Below are 24,116 nucleotides of genomic sequence, written 5' to 3' on the forward strand. Positions count from 1 at the left end.
TTTTTTTTTTTTTTTTTTTGGAAAGTAAGTGCCATGTAAGTAAATGCAGGTATTGAATGAGAATTATCTTGAGAGATTGTACACCAGCATTACTGGATTTATTCACCTAGACTATAAGTGACTGAGTAGAATTTCAGAAGTAAACAACAACAAATCACTGTCTTAAATTTTTAAATAGTACAACTAGTTCTCAACATTAAAATCTCAAACTAGAAACAGTACAGAATCTAGAATCTCACAAGCACCTGTTTAAAGGGCATTTAGGAAACCGAACTAAATTGAATTGTGTTAGAATTAAACATCATTGGTGATTTGACACTTCAGATCATTCCTTCAGATTTCTGAAGGGGTTGTTGGCAGATCAATACCATCTTATTCAATCCAAATGCTTGACTGATTGCATATCAAGCTTTGTGTGGTCACGATCATGTTGCTTCTGCTAGGTCCCAACTTTACAAATGCTTAAGCATCTCTTGTGGGTGAAGTGTCTTGTAGCCTGCATCTTGTTGGACTGTAGTAGTCTAAATAGAAAGTAGCAAAGTCCTGTGAAAATCACTTACGTTGGCTCCCATCTTAATTATGTATCTTAAACCCCAGGACATGGACTTTGTGAGACACTTGGATTAGCTGTCACACTGAATCTCAGAGGGACGTTTGGTAAATGCTTGTGTGGTTACCAAGGGAAAGTGAAATGTTCTTGGACAGTGTTTTTATGTAATTTCGTTTTCTAAAGTGAGTTCCACCAGACACAAGTCCTGCAACCTATCATTAAGTGTTATGCAAAAAGGTTCTGGTATCAAATGACCTTGAGAAAACTTGGGTTAAAATACAAAAGTTTTTAATTAGGCTTCAATTGTTTTAAATGAGGCTGATTTAAAACATTTAAATTAGGCTTCACCACTAAAGAACTCCTATGAACTCTTAACACTTAAATGTGCATTTTCAAAGCTCAAGTCTCCTAAACTTATTTGCTTAAGGATTGCCATTCTCAGTAGCATCTCTTAGAACCCAGGAGTTCCAAGGAGCACCTTTGGGAAGGAAACACCTTTATATTTTTATTTCCCTGGCCTTGGCTGATAGGTGCAGATAAAACCAAACTAAAACAAAACAAAAATGATGAATCAAACATCTCAAAAATTATTACCCTTAAAACCTAATTTCTTTTAAAAGATTATGGAATGTCTTGATTCTTTTTATAGTTCACTGATTTCCTTCAATTCAGTAATTCAGTGATTACTACTAACTCCCACCTACAGGAGATCGTATTCTTTTTCAAATTATTCCAAATATATGCTGCCCCTTTCTGTGACAGAATCATCTGGACCTGCTCCATTGATGTCATGTGATGGCCAATACACCCCAAGTAAAAGTGACACGTGCCACCTCGGAGCACAAATTCAGCAGCCACCATGTGGCTCTGTTATATTTTCTCCTTCTTCTATCTGAACAGCCCTTCGACTTCCTTTAGCTCCTACTTTATGAATGTCCCAGGAGGAAAACGTGGAGCAGAATCTTAGCAGACTTGCACTCAACATGTCACGTGTGTGAGGAGGCTGTCTGGTTTGCAAGGCATTGAGATCTGGTAAGTCCCCCACCCTTCCTTATTCAACCCGTTTCCAGGAACAAGAGAAAGCGATACTCATGCTGGGGGACAGGAGATGTCCTACCTTGCTCACTCTACTTCCTGCCCAAAAGGCCCCTGCTGACCAGCTCATCTTTTTCAAAGCCCTATCCAACTCCATGAGAAAACCATTCTTCCTCTCCACCGCTGCCAACATGGCACTGATGGTTCTCTCCCTTCTCTCTCTCTGAACCCCAGACCAACTGTCCAATTTCAGTGTGCAGAGACTCATCTTCATCTCCCCCCCACTCCCAAATGATGAAGCGGGTCTGGGCTTGGGGGATCCAGTTTTAAGTAACACTCTCAAGTGACCTGGATCCATCTGTTCGGAGGACACTTCTTGGAGAAGCGCTGTCATGTAGAGTACAGGGCACCATTTAGTTTGCCTACCTGACTCCAGCCACTAAATTGTGTCTTCCTTGGGAGCAGAAACTGAATCTTGCTGAACTTTGCAGCAAAAACACCTACCTAGATTGGCTCATGGTGAAACGTCAATAAAGTAGAAATTTATGTCACAATTTGTCTTTCGAGAAACTTTCCTCCTATAAAAAGCTCAATCTGAAGACTACCTTCCAAGAATTATTCTTTGGTAAGAACCAAATGAAATAAATCATGAGACAGCAGACACCCTTAGAAATCAGGTAAATTGTGGTCATATATAAATAAACTCTCATTGTCAATAAACTTCTCTATTCTGTACTTTTTCCCTAAAAGAACTCTATAACCTCCCTCAGAACCAATTTCAGTACGTTACCACTGTGCTTCCTCAATAGGAAATACTTTCTTTACCTGAACTTAGTTCTGAAGTCTTAAAACAATACTCTCATTCAGTGCCTGTTATGGTTTGAATCCTCCCTCTGAAACTCATGTTGAAGTTGGGACAGTATTTAGAGGTGGGACTTCGTTGACGTTGCTTTCACTCTGCTTTACTACTGGTCCAACAAGCAGGTCCTGGAGGTTACAGGGTATGAAAATGCAAAGGGGTGCGTGCAGCTCCCTAGTCCACAGAAGACCAGCATTTTGTGCAGCTCGAGGCCACGGCAGATGGCACCAGCAAGGGGGCTCCTTAGGACAGAGAGGCCCAGAGCTTCAGTCTGGGCAGGGACCACCCCAGCCTTCAAGGACTGACATGCCATCATAGACAGCAAGTCCGCTGTGCCTTAGTTGCCCCCTTCAGTGCTCTATTTCATGGCATTATTGGGCCTAACCCAGGCCTAGTCTCATCTTCCTTGCCAATAACCCCCCAGTTGGTGTTTGAAGATACAGGAAGTTGAGAAGCCAAAACTAACCTTCAACAAAGAAGCTAAGTGACCTTAGCCAAGACAGCCATTGGGTTCTGTTCTCCTGCTTCCTGATTATTTCAGGGAAAGGCCTATGACCTAATCAGTTTGCAAAAGCGAGTCTGACAACTTTTCAAGGGCATGCTGAGACAGTGCTACTCTCCTTTGGTGCAATCTGGAAGTGCGGCAGTCATTTTGCTATCATCAGAGAGGGAGACTGAAGATACAGTTGATGCATGGAGGAAAGCAGAGGCTGAAGCCCTGATCCAACTATCCCTGAAGCCTAACTGCCACTCATCTCTTTCACTTATATGAGTCAATACCCTTTATTGCTCAAGTCAATTTGATTTGGGTTCTCTCTCTAGGCCACTAAAATCACCCAAATTGGTTTAGATCTTAATTGTTCCCTTTGGAATTCTGTTTAAAACAAACAAAAATGGGAGTCAGATCCAGGGGTATCTTCCAAGTAAGAAACCTTGCCTAGACCTCAGATGTGCTTGGGTGACAGCTCTGGTAATAAAATGTTATATTGGAACTCAAAATCACAGGGAGGAAAAATATTAGGTCATTTACAGCTCAGACTAAGTCTATGGCCATCTATGGAGCAAGGACAGATACTTCAGGGTTTTGGGTCCCTAGGGCAGCAGAAAATAAAAACCGGAAGATTCGCTGACTCTACCCATCCCCAGTTGCTTTACCACATTACATGTAGGAAGCACAATGTAGGATTATATGTTTGCTTGTAGCCTTGGTTTCAATAGAACGCTGCTAAGGAGCTTCAACTGGGTCAGCATTTTTAATATCTTTATTTTTAAATATGCAAAGCAAATAAAGTTGCTACAGTTTTTTAAACAAACAGGATTGTGTCCCATTAATCTCTGTACTTTCCTTTCAGTCTTAAATATTTGGGGGGGGGTGGGAACAAGAGTCTCAGCTGAAGCATTTCTGTGAAGCTCTTCTGATAAAGTTGGATTTGGACACTCCAGAACCTTCTTAAGAATTAGGAAGAGACTGGAGGAAATGATGGGTTGGGCTCCAAACTTTTAAGAATTGTGATAATATGATCAACTCTCTCTGGCCACCTTTTCTGTGCTAGCAAAAAGTGCCTGGAATGTCCGAAATTAATAGAACCATCTGGGGCTGGGGAGGTAGCTCAGTGTTAGAGCACTTTCCCAGAATGCATGAGGTCCTGGGTCTCACCCCCAGCAATGAAAAATAAAAAGGACTGTCTCATTTATTTAAGAAATATATATATATATATATATATATATATAGAGAGAGAGAGAGAGAGAGAGAGAGATAGATAGATAGATAGATCTCATGGTACAAGTGCTCTTGGGTGATCCCAGGGACAAGGAGCACATTGTAGACATCTTTTCCTCTTGGTAACCCTCATGTGCCAAGGGCCCCCTGAGAATCAGTGGATTGTTTTTTAGTATTTAGTGATCGATTGAAATTTCCTTTGTCTGAATGATTAAAAGTGTTTGTGAAATGTTATTCTTAATAGTAAAAAGCCAGAAACAATTCAACTGTCTGTCTTTTAAGTTAAAAAAGTTATGATCTATCTATATGATAAAATACTAAGATGTAATTAAGCACTTCCTAGACTGCCAAAAAGCCACTCCTCTGGGTAGATGCTGTCTTGCAGACCCCTGGCCCAAGGACTAATGTCTACCTTCTTTTGTCTCTTGGACACCTTCCTGCTCAGGACACAGTGGTACTGGATAGATTAATGCTTAGAAACATGGGAAGATACCCAAGTATATTGTTGAAAGAAAAAAGCTTACAACATAAGGTTATATCACATGATTTCATTTTTTAAAATTCAAGGGCATATATTTTCAAATATGAAGAATAGGAATTTTCCAGAAGGATGTACATCAAACTATTAATCATCAATTACCTCTGGGAGTAAGGTCAGGGCACAGATTGTTTCTACTTTATACAGTTCTTCATTATTTTAAGTTTTACAATAGTATATTTAGCATTCATGATTTTTATCAAAATGTACTTATATTAAAGTTATAAATGGGCCTCATTAAAAACCACCCTCGTTTGTAACCCGGCTTTGCAATTATGTCCTATACATGCAGAGAAAACAATGACTTCGTACAACATGAAGGGGGTGACCTAGGGAGAACTCTATTCAACTCTACATTCGTCTTCCTTAGAAAACTTGCATCTTGTATCCCTATTGATTAAAAACCTATTACTTAAACTATGGCATAAGCTGAATTGGAAACTCTTTGGGTTTATCCTGTTATCATGTCCTTCTAATTTGGATCATGTGTGCGTTTTGGTTTTGTTTGTTTGTTTTTTGGTCATTTTCTTGTGTTTTTGTATTAGCTAAGCCCACCAATAAAATATTAAGAAATATTAAACAATAGTTGTGATAATTAGCATCTTTTCTTGTTACCAACTTTCATAAAAAATGCTTCTAAAATGTTACTTGTAAGACTAGTGTATGTAAGTATACTCATACATTGTTGGTGGGACTGAAAATTAATACAACCACTCTGGAAAGAAGTATGGAGATTCAAAAGAAAAAATAAAAACCTAGAAATGAAACCATCATAGGACCAGCCCCCTTCTTGATATTTTTCCAAAAGAACTAAAATCAGGATACTACAGGGATACAGTCACATCAAGTCACAATAAACAAGTTATGGAACCAGCCCAGATGCCTGTAAACAGATGAATGGAAAAAGAAAATGTAGCTATATACACAATGGAGTTTTACTCAGCCACAAAGAAGAATGAAATTTTGGCATTTGCTTGGACGGAACTGAAAAACATCATGCTAAGTGAAATAAGCCAGACTCAGATTAATTTGCTTGGTTGTTAAAATAACATTGTTGAAACAAATACATTGTTTTTCTTTAACAACCAAGCAAACTAATCTGAAATTATCACCATACATATCTCCTAAATAATTAGGAGAAATTGCCACACATTTTTACCTTTTAAAGTAGATTTAATGTCCTGCTATTATGTGTTTAACAAACATTTTCCCCCTTAAGGAATATAATGAAAAAAATCACCCCAATGCAAATTTGGGCAAAATAGTGGATGTTCCAAGTTATTGGAATCTGAAATAAAATGAATTTATTGAATTCTTGCTATTTTCTAAAGAGGACAGGAAGCAAACCCTAATTCTTCCCTGGATTAATGAGGCATTTATTTTCTGGTAGGAGATTCACATTGCTGAGCATTCATTATTGATGAAAGTCTCTTTCTAGTGTCATCTTGCCACAGGTGTCACAATGCCAGGTGGTTTGAAAGAATTAAGGTAAAAAGATATTTCACTTATTAAGCCACCTAACCAGTAGCTGCAAGAAACCATTGTTATTGCCTCACATGCCACTGAGATTTCTTTGTGTTCCCAGAGTGAATATAATTCAGCATTCCAAAAGACTTTGTCCTAAGGAATTTATAAAAAGCTCCTAAGAACTCTGGGTTAGTAGCACATAGCAGAGGGCACTATTTTCTCCCATGTGCACATTCTCCTTTCTGTAGATTCAGCTTGATTCCCAGTTTGAATGTTTTGCTCAAACTCTCTTTTCCCCTCCTTTCTCATCTTGTGTTGGGAAATCAATATCTGCAAATATTTATTCTGTAGTCAAAATGGCAAGAATACCACGGAGCAGATAAAAATGTTTTCCTCCCCTCTCCAGACATTTCTTTCTCTCTTCTTTTGCTTTCCATTCTCCTGAGTCCCTTTTCTTCTTATCCTGTTTCCTCTCAACTGTTCTATGAATATGTCAAAGCAATTGAAAAATGCTTTGCCCATTGAAGGTACAAAGACTCACATCATTTCTGACCTTTTCTAATATGAAGAAAATCTCATTGGTTCTGTGTTAGAGCAAACAGTTTTAGCTGGTGTACACACTTTAGCAAAGCTCTTAATTGAAAAAAAAAAGGTTAAGGGTTGGCATGGGACCAATTAGTATTATCTAAATAGCAGGACCAGGAAGAGTAGCTTTGCATACATTGACTTTATAAGACAAATATTATTCGGAAGCTTATGGCCCCCACGTGACATATTAATACATACACAAAAGATCTTGGTGCACACTATGTCAAATACGGCATCATCCTCTCTTCTCTTTGATTACCTAACTGGAATTCCATTTTTTTTTTCTTGTAGTGCTGGGGGTTGAACCCAGGGCCTTCTGTATGTTAGGCAAGCTCTCTATCATTGAGCTACATCCTTAGCCCCAAACAATCCTTTTTTTTTTTTTTAATTTGTTCTTATTAGATATACATGACAGTAGAGTGTATTTTGACATACATATTATACATACATGGAGTGTAAGTTCCCATTCTCGTGGTTGTACATGATATGGAGTTACACCAGTCATGGATTCATATATGAACATAGGAAAGCTATGTCTGATTCATTCTACTGTCTTTCCTGTTCTCACTTCCCCTCCCTTCCCTTCATTCCCCTTTGTCTAATCCAATGAACTTCTATTCTCCTCCCCCTTATTGTGTGTTAGCATCCACATATCAGAGAGAATATTTGGCCTTTGGTTTTAGGAGACTGGCTTATTTCACTTAGCATGATAGTCTCCAGTTCCATCCACTTACCAGCAAATGCCATAATTTCATTATTCTTTATGTCAGATTTATATTCCATTGTGTATACATACCACATTTTCTTTATCCATTCATCTGTTGAAAGGCACCTAGGCTGCTTCCACAGTTTAGCTATTGCTAATTCAGCTGCTATAAACATTGGCATGGCTGTGTCACTGTAGTATGCTGATTTTAAGTCCTTTGGGTATAGGCCGAGGAGTGGGATAACTGGGTCAAATGGTGGCTCCATTCCAAGTTTTTTGAGGAATCTCCATATTGCTTTCCAGAGTGGAGCCCCAAACAATTCTTACCTACATTTTATTCATTGACTACAAGGTAAACCTGAAGAAATCAATCTATAGATTTATTGTAAATGGAAAATTCTTTAACACTAACTACAATGACATAAATACAATTAAAATATCAATTAATTATATGAGCTTTGCTCTTCCCAATCCGTGGGATGACTTGGGCCATTCACAAAATGTCTGTCTGCTCTTACAGAAGTTAGGCCATTTATGTTAATATATATTAAGTCTACAAATACTTCAGTGTTCACTGTCCAGCTGTCTCTGCACAGGGTGTGTTTCCTTATCTTAAAGTGAAGAGATGGAGGTGAGATGAGGAGCCACATATTCTGCTGGAGGCGCCCAGATGTGACTGATTTAATGGGACAAGATGGGTTTCTCTTTGATATCAGTGAAGAGTGAGGAAATGTCAATAGAACAGCTAATATTTACTGGGAGCTTAGCAGGTACAGGCACTGAATTCTCTTAAGACAGATGACATCATTATTGTTATTCATCTCCATTGTCCAGAAGAGGAAAACAAAAGGCTGGGATGGTGGCTCAGTGGTAGAGCTCTTGCCTGACCCCTTCCCACTGCCCACATGTGAGACACTGAGTTTGATCCTCAGCACCACATAAAAATAAATAAATTAAATAAAGGTATTAAAAAATCTAAAAAAAAATACAGAAAAGAAAGCCAAGTTTTTAAAAGATTCAATGTCAGGACACACATCTGGATTAGCTATTGCTAGGATTCACCTCAGCCAGTCAACTCCAAAGCCTTTTGTGTTTAATCACTGATTTATAATCAGTGACAATTTGGAGAAGAGCTCAAAGTGGTCAAAATGTTATTTTAGGAAAAGCAGATATGTGGTTTCAGAAAGCTGTTTCTTATAAATAGGGGAGAAAAAGGCAAAAGCCTCCATGTTAAATGAAAACATTGGGTTAATTTAATTTTCAACGAGCAAATGCGTGTTTATCACCTACAACAGTGCCTGATACATAGTAGCACTCAATTCCTGTGGAACATGGTAACAGAATTGCATGCCACAGAAAACCTGGAAGCACTGGCTTAGATGGATGAGGGTTTTATCTCAGAAAATAGATGTGTGGAGATAGGGGTCCTGGTGTGTTAGAGAAGCTCCAGGAAATCACTGATGATAGCGGCTCCTCTGGCCTCCTGCACCATTGTTCTTAGTGGACTCAGGATGACTGGTTCATCTCTAGGCACTGGGTACACACTGCAGGCCAGGAGAAGGGCAAAAAGGAAAAGGGAAAGCCTTTACCCAGCGAGATCTGCCTTGCTATATGGTCGGTGGCTCCCTCCACAGGCATTTCAATCTACCTGCCATGAGAGCCTCAGCAGGCTGAGGAAGACTGTTTAGTTGGACACGTGGCCATCCCAAACGTGGTGGGTTCTGTTAATTAGGACAGAGAGCGGAAGGGTGTTGGGTAGTTATCTGGCAAATCCACCCAGGCTATTGTGACTTCTACTGAGTGTTCAGCCTGAGGAGATAGGAGGTGGACAGCGGGGTGAGGTGGGTGGTGGAGAGATGAGTGAGGACAATGCCTGGTTTGAAGTTCCTTCCCTTGTCAAGTCCTTGTGCCTCTTTCTCTTCTGCTGCCCAAGCTCCTATCCTGCTCCAGGCACCAATCACCTCTCACCTAGATGTTTTTCTCCTTTAACATATTATAGATTCATCCCATGTTTTAGGGCACTTTCCAAATTCCTTAAATTAGTATGCATGACCTCCTGGAGTCTGACCCCTTCTACCTGTCCATATTGTCTCCTACCTCCCCCTTGCATGAATTGCGGGCTCCAATCAAATCGGCCTTCTCATTGTTCCCTGTATAGAAACTGCTTGCCTGCCACCAACTTCAGGGTAGTACTGTCGGAGACCAGCTCCAACAGGGGGTCTCAGGAGAGGAACGGATGGTGAGGAGTCGGCGAAAGGGGGGTGGAGAAACAACACAGACACCAAAGTGAAGGTGTTGATCCTAATCTTTACTTGTGAAGTTGATCATATATACTTTTCATTTTGGCAGGCTCACAGTACTTTGTGGTTACAAAACAGGAATCATTATTCAAAGAAACAAAATATTACGTAGCTACAATTAGAATAGACGAATGTATCTTGGCTTATGCATAAGCAAGCATTTGTACTTTCAGTTCGCGTTTTGCTTTGAGCTATTTCTGCTTAGTTAACTTTTAATAATAGTTAGAAATGTCCCAAACTATTGGCCTATACCTTGACTATTCTTTCTTGACTTACTGACTGGAACCGGTGCCATGGTTACAGCAAGTGGTTGACTTGTCATTAATTTTAATCAAACAAGAGTAAGAGCACAAACCATTGTGCACAGGAACAAGAACAAGTTGCCCAGTACTAAGCACTAATCTGTCTTCTTAACATTAATTTTTCTTCTCTAGATTCTAATTTAATTTCTCAAAAACTTCCTTGACAGGAATACAGGGAGTTTTTCATTAGACATTAACAATTTACGCTCCACAGCTGAATCATTACATTTAGAGCAAATAGATCTATTCTTTAGAAGTAGTTGCTTTAATTGGGAAAGTCATGTTTTTTCCTTCATACTTAATGGTCATATGAGAAGTCACAACTATACTTATTAAAGGAATACAGAAACAAATCAGCCCATTCCCAGAAACATACTGCGCTCCTCCAGAGGATGGACACCTTGCACCATCCACCTCAGTAGGGCCTTGCCATTGCCTGAGTCAGGGGAGGGGCGCAGCATAGTACCAGTGCTGAGGAAGCCTGGTCCACCCTTCTAAAAACTTCCCTTCAAGGTACAATCCCTCCCTGCCCCAAGGAAAGAAAACTTATCAAACTAGAGTTTTTCAATTTTCCCGTTCTATAGTTTTAGTAGTATCAAAGTTTTGACATTTATCTAGGATGAAGACTGAAAGTTTCTCCAATCACCACATTTTGGAATTTCTCCACATATAAATCACCTTTATGAGTAAGGAGATTTTGATAAGATTAAAAAGGAATATTAAGGTGTATACTGGACAGTTAGCTACACTTACAAAGTGATTTTCCCTCAAAAGACTGTCAAATCGAAGTGGAGGTAATTGGAAATATTTTTATTATGCAACTATAAAATTGATTCTAAAACCTTACAAGAACTCTGTAAGGAGGGAAAATGACAACATATTCTCTCACGAATCTATATAGTAAAAGCTTAAGAAAAATCCAGAGATCTATAAAAATAAAAGGATAATACATTTCAACCAACTGGAGCTTATTCATAATGTGATGTTGAATTTAATATTTAAAAATCAACCAATGTAATTTGCTAAATAGGAAAAAATATGAAAGATAAGGAGATCATCGTGTTGGTTGGCTTTCTATCATGTGACAAGTACCTGAGAAAATCAAATTAGAGGAGGAAAGATTTATTTTGGTTCATAGTTTCAGAGATTTCAGTTCATAGTAGGTTGGCTCCGTTCTTCTGAGTCTGAGATTTGGAAGAACGTCATGGCAGAGAGGTATGACATCTCATGGCAGCCAGAAAGCAGAGAGAGAAGAGGGACAGGAACAAAAATATAGTCTACTAAGTCCCACCCTTTACAGTTTCCACAACCTTCCAACAGTCCATTCAAACTATGAATCCATGAGACTACAGGGACGAGACTAAAGTCCTCATGATGCAATCTCTTCCCCAAATCCCCACCTCTGAACATTGCTGCACTGGGGACAAAATCTTCAACACATGAGCCTGTGGGTGACATTCCAGATCCAAGCCATAACAACCACTCAATAGAAACAGACACCATTTAATAAAATTTTATGCATATTCATGTTTTTCAAACTTAGCAAACTAGAAGCCAAAAGGAAAACCCCTAATCTGATCATTTAAAAATCTTCAAAAACCTGCAGAAACATCCTACTCCATGGTTCACTCAGGAAATTAGAAATGAGACAATGATGCTGATTTCTATAACTTTTACTCAACATTATCCTGGGGGCCTTAGTCAGTAGACTAAAGAGAAATAAAAGCATAGAGAAAAAATAAAACTATGGAAAAGAGACGGGTGCCAAGGCATATGCCTGTCATCCCAGAGGCTTGAGAAGCCGAGGCAGAAGGATCACAAGTTCAAAGCCAGCCTCAACAAAATTGAGGTGCTAAGCAACACAGTGAGACCTTGCCTCTAAATAAATTACAAAATAGGGCTGGGAATGTGGCTCAGTGGTCAAGTGCCCCTGAGTTCAATCCCTATTACTCACCCCGCCCCCCAAAAAAAGATATGGAAAGCATAAAAAGCAAAAAATATTATACTGTCATATTTGTAGAAAACATGAGATCATGTATGTAAATAATCTTAAAAGTTCTATGGACAGGCAAAATTGTTGGATACAATATCAACATTCAAGAATCAACTGCATATCAATATGCCAGCAACAAAACCAAACAAAAACCAAAACCATCATTAACATTAGTGTAAAGAAACATCAAATATCTGTGAACAAATCTGATGAATTGCATTCAAGACCTCTAAATAGAAAACTATAAAACATTACTGAATATTTTTGAGGAATAAGTAAATGAAAGAATCTATCATATTCCTGGATCAGGAGCACGCAATCTTTTTTTAAATTATATATATTTTTAGTTGTAGGTGGACACAATATCTTTATTTTATTTTTATGTGGTACTGAGGATCAAACCCAGTGCCTCATGCACACTATGCATACTAGGTAAGTGCTGTACCACTGAGCTACAATCCCAGCCCCAGGAGCCCCCTATCTTATAAAGATTTCAAATTTTATTTAGCTGACCTATAGATTTAATCCAATTCCAATCTTTTTAAAAATTAATTAATTTATTTATTTATTCTAATTAGGTATATATGACAGCAGAATCCAATCCCAATCTTGATTGCAGCAGTGTTCCCCTGGCAAATTGATTAACTGATATGGAACACATTTGGAAATGAAAGACACCAGAACAGCCTCTGTAATTTTAAAGAACAGTGTAACGGGTTTTATGCTATCAGATATCACTACCTTTTATAACACTTTACCCTTAAGACAGCCATTGGCAAGAATAAACAAACTGACCCATGAAACTGCACAGAGTCCAGAAATAGACCCACTCATGTCTGTCATCTGATTTATGGCAGAAACCTCATTGAACCTCAATGAGGAAAGAATGATATTGTTAGTAAATGGTTCCAGGTCAACTAACTATGCATATAGAAAACTGTGTATCTTTGTGTCTTCTTCATTTAATATAGAAAATCATTTTATACAGATTGCTGAGTTAAATGTGAAAGGCAAAATAATAAGACTTTCAAGGGAAAGTCATGACCTTGGAATAGGCAAAGATTTCCAAATAGAACACAAAAAGCCCTAACAATAAAGGGGAAAATGATAAATTCAACTATATAAAAAATGATAAACTTCTATTCATCAAAACACACATAAAGTGAGTTAAGACATCCCATAAAGTGGAGAAAAAATATACATATATATCAAGTATTTTGATATATTGATTTATGCATAGATATTATAAATATACTTACATGTCTGGGTGTATATATATAACATATACATATATATATATATATTACTATGTGGTAGTAAATATGGCAATATTTACTATACGATGTCTACTATATAGTAATCTACTATACAGTGACTCTGCTCCTAGATATATATCCAATAGAAATGTTCTTTTTTTTTTTTTTAATCTGGACTCTAGTTTCATGGGATGTGTTCACTTTGTGAAAAATTCTTTGGGCAATATTCCTGAGGCTTGAGCACTTTTCTGTATAATATTCATTAATAAAAAAAATTAAAGGAAAAACCTCATAGAATATAATATTTTATATTTATGGTTCAGTAAAATTACAAATTATAACTTGTATTTAATATTCAGGTCTCCTATGAGTTGAAATCATGAGTAACAAATTGAAAATATTCATCCTACTTATTGCCTAACATAGAATGGTTCTTCAGATTGTAGGCATTAGTAACAAACTACCTGAATTTGAGATCCATCTCAACCACTTAACTGTGACATTAGGCAAATTATTTAGTTTTCCTGTGCCTCTGCTTCCTCATCTGTAAAAGGGGAATATTAATAATGGCACCTATCTTGGCTGCTATGAGCATTTGGTTAGTGAATAAATGTACAAGGCTTAATGCAGTTTCTGGAACTATAAGCACTCAATAAGTGTTTGTTATTTTTGTTAGCCTTAATGTTTGCTTAACAAATATTTAGGGATTACTCTGCAAGGCATAGAGTTGGTTTCCGCAGAAATGAGAGAACTGAAAATGATGAAAAGTTTAAACCCTAATGATTTAAAGCCCTGGGGAATCGAGGGTAATAACCACACATCTATATAGCTGATATTTGTGTGTTGCTGCTGCTGGATCCTACTTCCATTTAACTTACATCTAGAGATGGGCAGGTGGAGAAATTTTAAGTCCATATTCAGTGTGAAGACTTTATTTGAGCACTAGAAAGAGATTTAATACTAATGGGCCATAAGTCTGGAGATGTAGAGGTCAGTGAAAACGAAATTAAAATAATGTGGGCTTGTGGTTCCTGGAGTTCTTGTTGTGTTCATAGCCCATAAAGGAGAGCTAATGAAATAAAGAGCTATGTGTATAAAGGACACACAGAATGCTGCTCTTTCTCAGATTTTAAAAAATTCGTCATCAAGCAAAAACAACTCCTGGTGACCATGAATATTTTGACAATACAGGTATTCCCCAACCCTCTCTGCCACCCTGGAAGGAAGATTCTCCTTTAAAATGCACAATTTAGGGCTGGGGTTATAGCTCAGTGATAAAGCGTTTGCCTCAGAGGCACTGGGTTCGATCTCAGCACCACATAAAAATAAATAAAGATACTATGTGTTATCTACAACTAAAAAAAAATGCACAATTTATTCGTTGAGTCAAACACCAATCCAATCTCAAATGTCCAGGTTCTACTGATGCTTCTGTTCACCGCACATAATCACTCTCTCCAAAACTGAGCAAAACTCAGTATCACTTGAATGCACTGTTGCCACGGTTTAAAAAATTGGAAAGCCCTTGGAATTAATCTTTGCGAAGCGAAGGCTGATTGACAGATTCATAGAAAACCCTCGATTCAACCAACTAAAAGATCCTAGGGCTCTTTTGAACTGTTCTCAGGAGGCTGGGACCATTAGTATTCATGACCATTAGTAGTCTTTCAAGTACGACTTGTCTTTGGGAAGTTCACAAAATGGAATCCAGCCACTGAATAATCGTGTCGCATCAAAAACGAACCTTTTTTCCAATACCGGTTTATCATAGGCTGAGGCCACCCTGAGATAATCTAAGCAGCGGGAGAAAGCCCCCTGCAGGCAGGCATCCTTCAGCTCCGCCCGCATCCGATGTGGCTGGCAGGGAAAATTAGTCTCCCCGCGGCGCAGAGCTCGCGGACCTAGCTGCTTCCAGGCCCCGCCCACTCCCAGGCCCCGCCTCCTTATCCCCGCCCACTGATGCTCCGGGCCGGGAAGCCGTGTGGATAGGGGTGGCTGGGGGCGGAGCTCACCCCTTGCCCTACGGGTCTCCCAGGCTCCGCCAATCAGCGAGCGCCCTGTTGGCCATTGCAGCCTCCCGCGCCCCTCCCTCTCCCGCCGGCCTCTGCGTCCCAGAATCCAAGATGGCGGGATCCAGGCTAAGGGGTCCCCAGGCCAAAGCCTTGCCGTTTCTCTGCGCCCTGCTGCTGTCACTCAGTCGCTTCGTCCGGGGCGACGGCATGGGAGGCGACCCCGCGGCCGCCGGTGCTGCGGACACCCCGGCTGTGATGCCACATCGCCGTTTCGAGTACAAATACAGCTTCAAGGGGCCGCACCTGGTGCAGAGCGATGGGACCGTGCCCTTCTGGGCCCACGCGGGGAGTAAGCCCGGGAAGGGGGCGGGAGGCTCGGGTCCCCTCTCCGCCTTCCGCCTCCTCCTTTCACCTTCTCTTCGCGGATACCCTGGTGTGGTGAGGGTCCCTTTCCAGCTGTTGCACACCGTATGCGCAGTGGTGGGGAACCTCTCTGCAACCCCAGGTTCCTCTGGCCTGCAAGTTCCCCCGCCAGCCTCCGAGAGCCTTCTCAGCGTTCTGTCCACTCTCATCCACCTCATGACTTCTTTGATCTCCTCGGTACTATCCGTTTGGTCTAGAGGTGTTTTGTTACTTCCTTCCACATCCCAGCCCTCAAACTCACTTTTAGGTGTCACGTTTCACCCTGATGCCACGTCTCTGGGGGTCACGTTCCCCACCCACAGCCATCCCAACCTGAGACCTGTTTCATCAGCCTCCTTTCTCCTGCTTACTTTTCTCCAGTGTTGTTAGCAATGGTTAATGCTCAGGTTTGTACTCAATGCCATTTGAAGACTCCAGAGAATACAAAGATTGGTTTTAAAGTAATTTTTAAGTTTTTGCATGTCAGAAGACGTTATTAAGCTGTTAGACCTACACCTTTGCCTCTCTTACTGACTTTGGTGTGGTCTTCGATCTTTGCATTATGAAACTTTATAGTCACACTCATGCTTTATTTAGTAGTAGAAGATTTTTTTGTATTGATTATTTCTGAACCTGGCTAAGAATAGCATTATATCTTATCCTTTTAAGAAAAAAAAAATAGAAGTTCTGCTTCAAGTTTTATTCACCTTGTTTGGCCCTCTTATCGATAAGAGAGTCTTGTTAGAGCATATCTGCAGGTTCTAGTGCTGATGTGTCACTGCTGACTAAGGAATCAATCCTACCACTTGACATGTCATAACCTCTGTTCAATGACCATCAGATACACCCTTTAAAACAAGTGGCCAAGGTCTTTTGATGACAAGAAAACTCTGGCAGTTTGAATTCCATCTGAATGTGTGATTAAGCAATCATTTATATAAGGCTTGTATACATCCTTCTAGATTATCCAGTGCTTGAAATAAAATGTTTCATTTCTAGAAAGTAAGTACTAAATAGAAAGCACTCTTTTGGGAAGGGCCGTTACCTGCAAATGAATATGTAATTATATGTTATAAATTTCAATTTGATTTAATGACCAAGTCATCAAGTGTTTGAATCTGAGTGCAATTATGTTGTTAACTCAGCAGTTATATATTATGAGCCCACTGGGCAAAAGGATAATGGTGGGCAATTGTTATCAAGATAACGTCATTGCTGATACACAAAGATGATGCAGATTATACTAAACACAAGGTTTTGGATCTTTTGCTTTCAGTGTTTTAGGGAGGAGAGGAATTATGATTAATTTTTCAGTAGTAATGGATTTGTTCATACTTTTTCACTTTTGCGCCTCTCCATTATCTGCCTGCTTTTCTCTCTCCCATATCCTCAAATTAGGAATGCTAATCAACTACCAAAGTTAGTTACTTTGACTTTCTTTATAGAGCCATAACCTATTAATCCGGTGTGATGCAAAAATTCAGGATAATGTACCTTAATGCATTTAAATTGTTTGTCTAGACTATATTTGAAATAAAGAGATTAGTATTTTAACTGTGACTTAATCTGTATACTGACTCTGGGAGTTACTGCTATGGATGTCCCTTGCTTGCACTACTACTCTAATTTTTATAGTCTTATTGTTCTCTTTCTGCCATTGTTCATCCCCCCCTCCCCATTTTCATTATGTAAGACAAAAAGTAGAGAGATATTAGGATCTAATTTAAACAAAGCCCTTAATGTTTAGCCCTAAATTAAGATAAAATCTATCATGTTTGTCTTTCTTAGTTCTAATGTCCTTTTGTACTGCTGGTACACATGGGTCCATAAGGGCAAAAAAAAAAATGATACTTTGTAACTATAGCTCTCAAATCTCTTTTCACCTTCATTTTTCCAATTTGTTCCTTAGTAGATAAGACAGGTGTTATCTGTTTTACATATGGAAAAACTGATGTTCAGAAAGGTAAAGTTTCTTGGAAAAGGTTACATAGCTGGTATCTATAGAATTGAACTCAAATCTAGGTGTTCTGATTATCTGTCCAGTACTCTTTCTGGTGCCTTCCTCTCAACCATTCAGTGTTTGAAAATGATGATGACAAAAGTGAGTGATCATACTGAAGCATCTCAACTCTACTTTTTTTTCAGTTTTTCCTACCTATAAAGTGATATTATAGTTTTATTTCCCAGCATAAATAATAGTTTAATATCTGAAAGGTTATGCAGAACTTTTCAAATTTTAGGCCTAATCATGCTTTAATAATTATCTAATTCAAGAATGGGAGGATTGAAATATGTATAAGCATACCTCATTTTATTGCATTTTGCATATATTGTGTTTTTTTACAAAACAAAGATATGTGACAGTCCTATTTCCAGCAAGTCTGTTGGCTCCATTGTTTTTTAAACAGCTTAGATGATCATTAGCTTTTTTAATAATGTAACTTTTTAATTAAGGTATGTACTTTTTTTAGATATTATGCTCTCATACATCTAATAGACTAGAGTGTACTGTCAATATAACTTTTATATTGACACTGGGAAACAAAAAAAAATGTGTAAAAACTGCTTTATTGCCGTGGTTTGGAACCAAATCGGCAGTATCTCCAAGGTATGCCTGTATGTGCACTTTTATAACCCCTTATATGCCTCTGAGGTTGTTAGAGAGATGAAATAACTTACCTAAGATTAACCTGCTAATTAGTGGCTAGCACTTCAGCTCAGACTGGAAGTGCAAACCACTACTTTGGGGATCACCATTTTCTCTCAGAATCTGCCAAAGCTGAAGAATGGCTTACTGAATTGAAATTTAGTTGACTTTCTTCCTTGAAAAATGCATATATGCAGAATATTTTGCATATTACTTTTGGGGTGTTTATGGAAGTGATCAAGCTCAGCCCCTTCATTTTACAGGTAAACATATGGTGAACCCAAGAGAGTAAGAGAATTTATTTGTTCAAAGTCCCAGCTGTACTGAGACTAGGAACAAGTCTCTTGATTCCTAGTGGTATGTTCTTTTCAAAATGCTTAAGACTTTTTAACATTTGTAAACAAATAAATAAATATGTTGCACAGTTTTTTAAAAAAAATTTTGCAGATTTTTGAGGTATTTAAAAAATATTCTGAGAATCAAATAGGTAGTTTGCCTTTTAAGTCATAATTTCCTTCCTCTTGCCATGGACTATTAAATGTATTGTTATAGGTTTATTTTATTTTATTTTTACTTTTACAGAGATACTTCAGTGTTCCAAAGATAAAAGAGGCATTAGGCCTAAAGTTTCAAAGTTGAAACTGTTAATATGAAATTATTTCTTAATAAAATTATTGTTCAGCTTACTAAGTTAAAATTAGTTTTTTAAATATGTAGTAGTTTGGTGATGATGTGTTGAATTTTATCTAATTATAATTTAAAGCTTTTCTTCCCTTGTTTCTGCTGTAGATGCTATTGCAAGTTCAGATCAAATTCGAATAGCACCATCTTTAAAAAGCCAAAGAGGGTCAGTGTGGACAAAGACAAAAGCAGCCTTTGAGAACTGGGAATTGGAGGTGACATTTCGAGTGACTGGAAGAGGTCGAATTGGAGCCGATGGCCTAGTAAGATCATTTCTGTTACTTAGAAAATTATTATAAATGCACACACCACTGACCTAATGGTTCCCTATTATGTATTTTCAGGCAGTTTGGTATACAGAAAATCAAGGCTTGGAGGGCCCTGTGTTTGGATCAGCCGATATGTGGAATGGCGTTGGAATATTTTTTGATTCTTTTGACAATGATGGAAAGGTATATTTATTTTAAAAGCAGTTACCGACTTTGTTATATCTGCTAGCAAAGTTAGATTATGAGAAATATACCTTATTTGACACTCATGAGTTTAATTGTGGCAAACTTGGCAGGTGATATTTTAAATATGGTAATTAGTCTCTAATTTAGCAAGTGAGAATTTAGCAACTGAGCTATACAGATACAATTTTTCATAAACCAGATGGAGGTCATAATGGAGCCTTAGAACTTTGCAGTGACTGCCTTCCCCACCATCCCTGTAATGTGCTTAATAATATTGATGGATAAGCCTGAAACATTAAATGTAGGCAGTGAAACCAGTTATGTTTAGAAGACTTTTGAAAGTTTGCTCTCATCACAGTGTTCATGTGCATGACTTATTGCTAGCTCATGTAACATCTTTTCATGTCAATCTCTCTTTTTGATCAGACCAGTTTTTCTGATGATCTCTCCTAAAACAGTAAAGAACAAAATGTACTTACATATTGTAAACATTAACTGTGGTTTAGCAGTAGCCTTAAGATTAATGACATTCCCTTTAGCTGATTTTTTTCTTCCCTGACTTTCAGTGATCCCTATTAGCAATTCAAAGAACTTTAATAATTCCTTGAATGCCAAGGCCATATTATTTTAAAATTTTGAGTTCTAGAATTGTAGAGATATAAGAGACTTCATTCATAGTATAAGAATGATCTAGAATTTTTTATTAAGGCCTTTAAAACAAATGCATTCTCTTTATTTTTAGAAAAATAATCCTGCTATAGTTATCGTAGGCAACAATGGACAAATCCATTATGACCATCAAAAGTAAGTGTATGATCTTACAATGTTTCTCATTTTAGCTTCTCTTCAGAAATTGCATGAAAAATATTGTTTCATATCCTGAATACTTTGCAATTAAGATTATTCTTTTTCTTACAATGTCATTTTGTAACTTAGTGAATGGATCTTATTTTAATTTGACTGTGTCCCAACCCATTAGTCCCAAGTTTTCACATCTGAATATCTTAATGAAATTGACATAGGTACATTAAAATAGGTTGGAATCATAATCTAGAGTTTATATACATTATGTAATTGAAATTATTATAATTATATAATATAGTTATAATTATTACTTAATTATATTGCGTATAATATAATTATATAATATTTACGTGCTTATAGGTGTTCCACATCTGGAACAATGAAACCAAATGGGTTAAAATTGTTTCTATGAACCACATCATATGTTAAACTTAAAATATATATTTATTTAACCTAAAATTATATTATACAATATTTTTGAAGGTTTATAGAATCTTCCTGGCTTTCACTAGTCTTACTTTTTCAGCTTTATTAGTTTTAAAAGTAAAGTTGAGCCTTGACCAAACTAATGAATACACAATTTATACCACTTTATTCATTCTAAATATTGTGGGTTACAAAGGATCTGAGTGTTCAGTGTATTTATAATGTATGTGAACTAGGAATGTACATTTTTTATTTTCACATATTTGTTATACAGGAATTACCTCTTAGTCAGTGAACTGCAAGAAACATTACTTATCCTTGCTGTAGTTTGCTATTTCCTGCCTTAGTGATTTTCAACCCTGGTAGTTCATCACCGCTCTCTCTGGAGCTATCTAAAGTAGAGGTACCTAGGCATTCTCCTTTCTATTCTACTTTATTTCATTTCTGGTGGAGTCTATGGTGGAGTCTAAGGAATTTGGATTCTGCCCTATGGTAGAGGTCCTCTGTCCTAGCCTCATACAGAATGGTATATCTCTCCTTGCTGTCAGCACATAATAAAATTGGTTCTCATGTCACTCAAAGTTCTGGCAGGAAAAAATTTGTGCCACCTTTGTATCCTCTAAATAAATAAAAAGTTGAAATAAGTATCCTAAGATTTTATCATAACTCGATATTATTTTAATCTTCCTGAATTTTTAAATATTGAAAAGCTTTCTAAGTTTCTTTTTTTCCTTTCTCTCACACTCTAGTGATGGTGCCACGCAAGCCCTAGCAAGTTGTCAGAGGGACTTTCGCAATAAACCCTATCCTGTTCGGGCAAAGATTGTATATTACCAGAAAACTCTGACAGTAAGTTGTAGTAATCAAATGAATAATGTTCTAGTATGACTTTTCTTCTTGAATTCTTTTTGAATTGATTGAAATTAAATGGACTTAAATGTGGATATTGTTTATGTGCTGATCAGTGTTACTCTAAGAGAACAGACATGGCTTCAGAGCTTGGTATATGTAGGCATCTGTTTTAAGAACTTGCCAGCAGGTTTCCATTTGGTCAGTAGGCATTTGAGCACCATGCTCTATGTGACATGTTGTATGTATATATGCTAGTCTTTAGGAAGTAGGAGTAAGACAAAGGTCATTCTCCCCAGAAAGCTTATAGTCTAATGCTAGAGACACATGTAGCATTAGCATGCTATGTAACAAAGACTACAACGCACCACCATTGAGGAATTGTAGGAGTGAAATTCTGTAACTCTGATGTGGGAGTGGGGAAGGTCAAAAATAGCTTCTCAGGGTTAAGCTACATTTTAAAGCAGGAGCAGGAAGTTTGGGGTAGGGTGTGTGTGTGTCTTCTAGGCACAGAAGGCAGTCATAGGGCCTTGAGAGAAATTGAAATATTTGAGACAGAGTTTGCTTTGACTTATAGAGGAGACCTGGGGGAAGCAAGTTTGAAAGTTTGGCAGTTATACGCCTTGCACAGGGTGTCCTGTAGTTTATCCTGTAAAGAACTTTTAAGAAAGTTTAGTTTTAAGCAGAAAGTGAAATGGTCAGATTTACAATTTTGAAAGATGACTTAGGTCCTAGTGTTCTTAAAGGATAAGCCAATTTTGACTACTTGACTCTGAAAAGTTCCAGGCCTGTGCTTTGTGCTTTATGTGCAGTTTTTTAAATAGCCCTGTGGCATATGCATCCCCATCTTAAATGAAATTGAATATAGGAGATTTTGAATAATTTCAATATTATCATACTGAATAACTCAGAGAACTCTGATGTAAACCCAGCTCCATCTTAACTGCAAGACTCCACTTGTGGTCTGCACCAAGGTGGTGCCAAAGGGAAGGCAGAGGAGAGATGAGGAGCAAGTAGAGACTGTAGGACTAACTTAGTTCAGTTTGCCAGGGGTTGAGGTACAAATAGAGTTGTAGAGTGAAAGATAGTTCCTGAATGTCTGCCCATTAGACAACTAATTGGTACCATTTCCTAGCAAAGTAGCAGTTATCTTTGTGTTTGGGGAAAAATGGAAATGAGAGGGTTGGTACATGGTTTAATTATAGATAAATTGAATTTAGCATAAAACATAGATGGCTGTATCCAACGGGCAGTTCTAATAACTAAGATCATCAATGCATTGTAAACTTTGCTTTTTAAAGATGTTATCAATATCTTTTGTGAACTTTTCCTTTTCCTAAATCATGAGCTAGTCTTAAACTCCTATGTATGAAACACTGAAAATTAGCTCCTTTTAGAGACTTCTATTACTTTTGCTGTTTCTGCTAACCTATAACAGCCCAATTACTTCACTTACATAATAAAGAAGAGCTCACTAGTTGAAGCAATCTATTTAATTCTCTATGAGGTGTAGTTAAACTTGCACACTTAACCTATTTGGTTTTAGCTCTGTCACTGGGGTTTCAGAACAAATATGATCTCTCTTCTGAATAAACCATACAAAGAGAATAATTTTTTAAAGAGCAAGTGAGCCATATTTCATTTTAGAAAATTTGAATGAAAAATTATCAAAATTTTCACATTTTAAACATTTTTCACAGTGGGTAAAAAACAAATGGAATATCTTATTGTGTGATAATATTAAGTAAGTGAGGTTATTTAAAATTACCCTTTATAATAGTGAAAGGAAGCAAATTTTTATTTATTTTTAATTTATTTATTTGTTTGTTTATTTATTTATTTATGGTGTTGTGGATTGAACCCAGGGCTTTGAAGGAAGCAAAGTTGAACAAATTGACTAACTGTAGATCATTTTACACTGTCCATTGTAAAAGCTATAGCTGTAGTATGTCTTTCTAGGTAATGATCAATAATGGCTTTACACCAAATAGAAATGATTATGAATTTTGCGCCAAAGTAGAAAATATGGTGATCCCTCCACAAGGGTATTTTGGAATATCTGCTGCAACGGGAGGTCTTGCAGGTAAAACATGCTATCTTTTTAATATTGAAAGCTAGTGAATTGAGTTTTATTGGTAATAATATATTTTGGAGATATGTAAACTTGTTTGCATGTAACCTTTTAAGACTATTTGAAGCCTTCCCATAGTCTACTGTGCGTCTTTGGCTCTGTTGGGACAGCTCTCATTGTTTTATAAGTATACAGTTGGCTAGGGATGCATACAGGTATCCAACTTACAGCATTAGTTTGGGTACTGTTTTACAGCAAAGGAAACATATTTAAATTTGAAGATATAAAAAGTTAATTGTCCCTAGATGCCCTTCAATAGACGAATGGATAAAAAAAATGTGGCATTTATACACAATGGAGTATTACTCTGCATTAAAAAATGACAAAATCATAGAATTTGCAGGGAAATGGATGGCATTAGAGCAGATTATGCTAAGTGAAGCTAGCCAATCCCT

At 37.6% G+C, this 24,116-nt stretch overlaps 1 protein-coding gene across 4 annotated transcripts in view; it reads left to right on the top strand.

Annotated features, from left to right (window-relative positions):
- Window positions 1–15,394: 15,394 nt before the first annotated feature.
- The window catches only part of Lman1 (lectin, mannose binding 1), a 23,420-nt gene continuing 14,698 nt past the window's right edge, over window positions 15,395–24,116 (top strand). For all 4 annotated transcript variants that reach the window (XM_048806130.1, XM_015482335.2, XM_015482336.2 and 1 more), the window contains exons 1-6: window positions 15,395–15,675; window positions 19,165–19,319; window positions 19,401–19,508; window positions 20,254–20,315; window positions 21,491–21,590; window positions 23,550–23,673. In XM_048806130.1, the coding sequence (XP_048662087.1) occupies window positions 15,438–15,675; window positions 19,165–19,319; window positions 19,401–19,508; window positions 20,254–20,315; window positions 21,491–21,590; window positions 23,550–23,673 (787 nt within the window). In that variant the 5' untranslated portion in view covers window positions 15,395–15,437. The remainder of the gene's footprint in view (window positions 15,676–19,164; window positions 19,320–19,400; window positions 19,509–20,253; window positions 20,316–21,490; window positions 21,591–23,549; window positions 23,674–24,116) is intronic.

This window comes from Marmota marmota, unplaced genomic scaffold (assembly GCF_001458135.2).
Source record: "Marmota marmota marmota unplaced genomic scaffold, marMar, whole genome shotgun sequence".
NCBI lineage: Eukaryota > Metazoa > Chordata > Mammalia > Rodentia > Sciuridae > Marmota > Marmota marmota.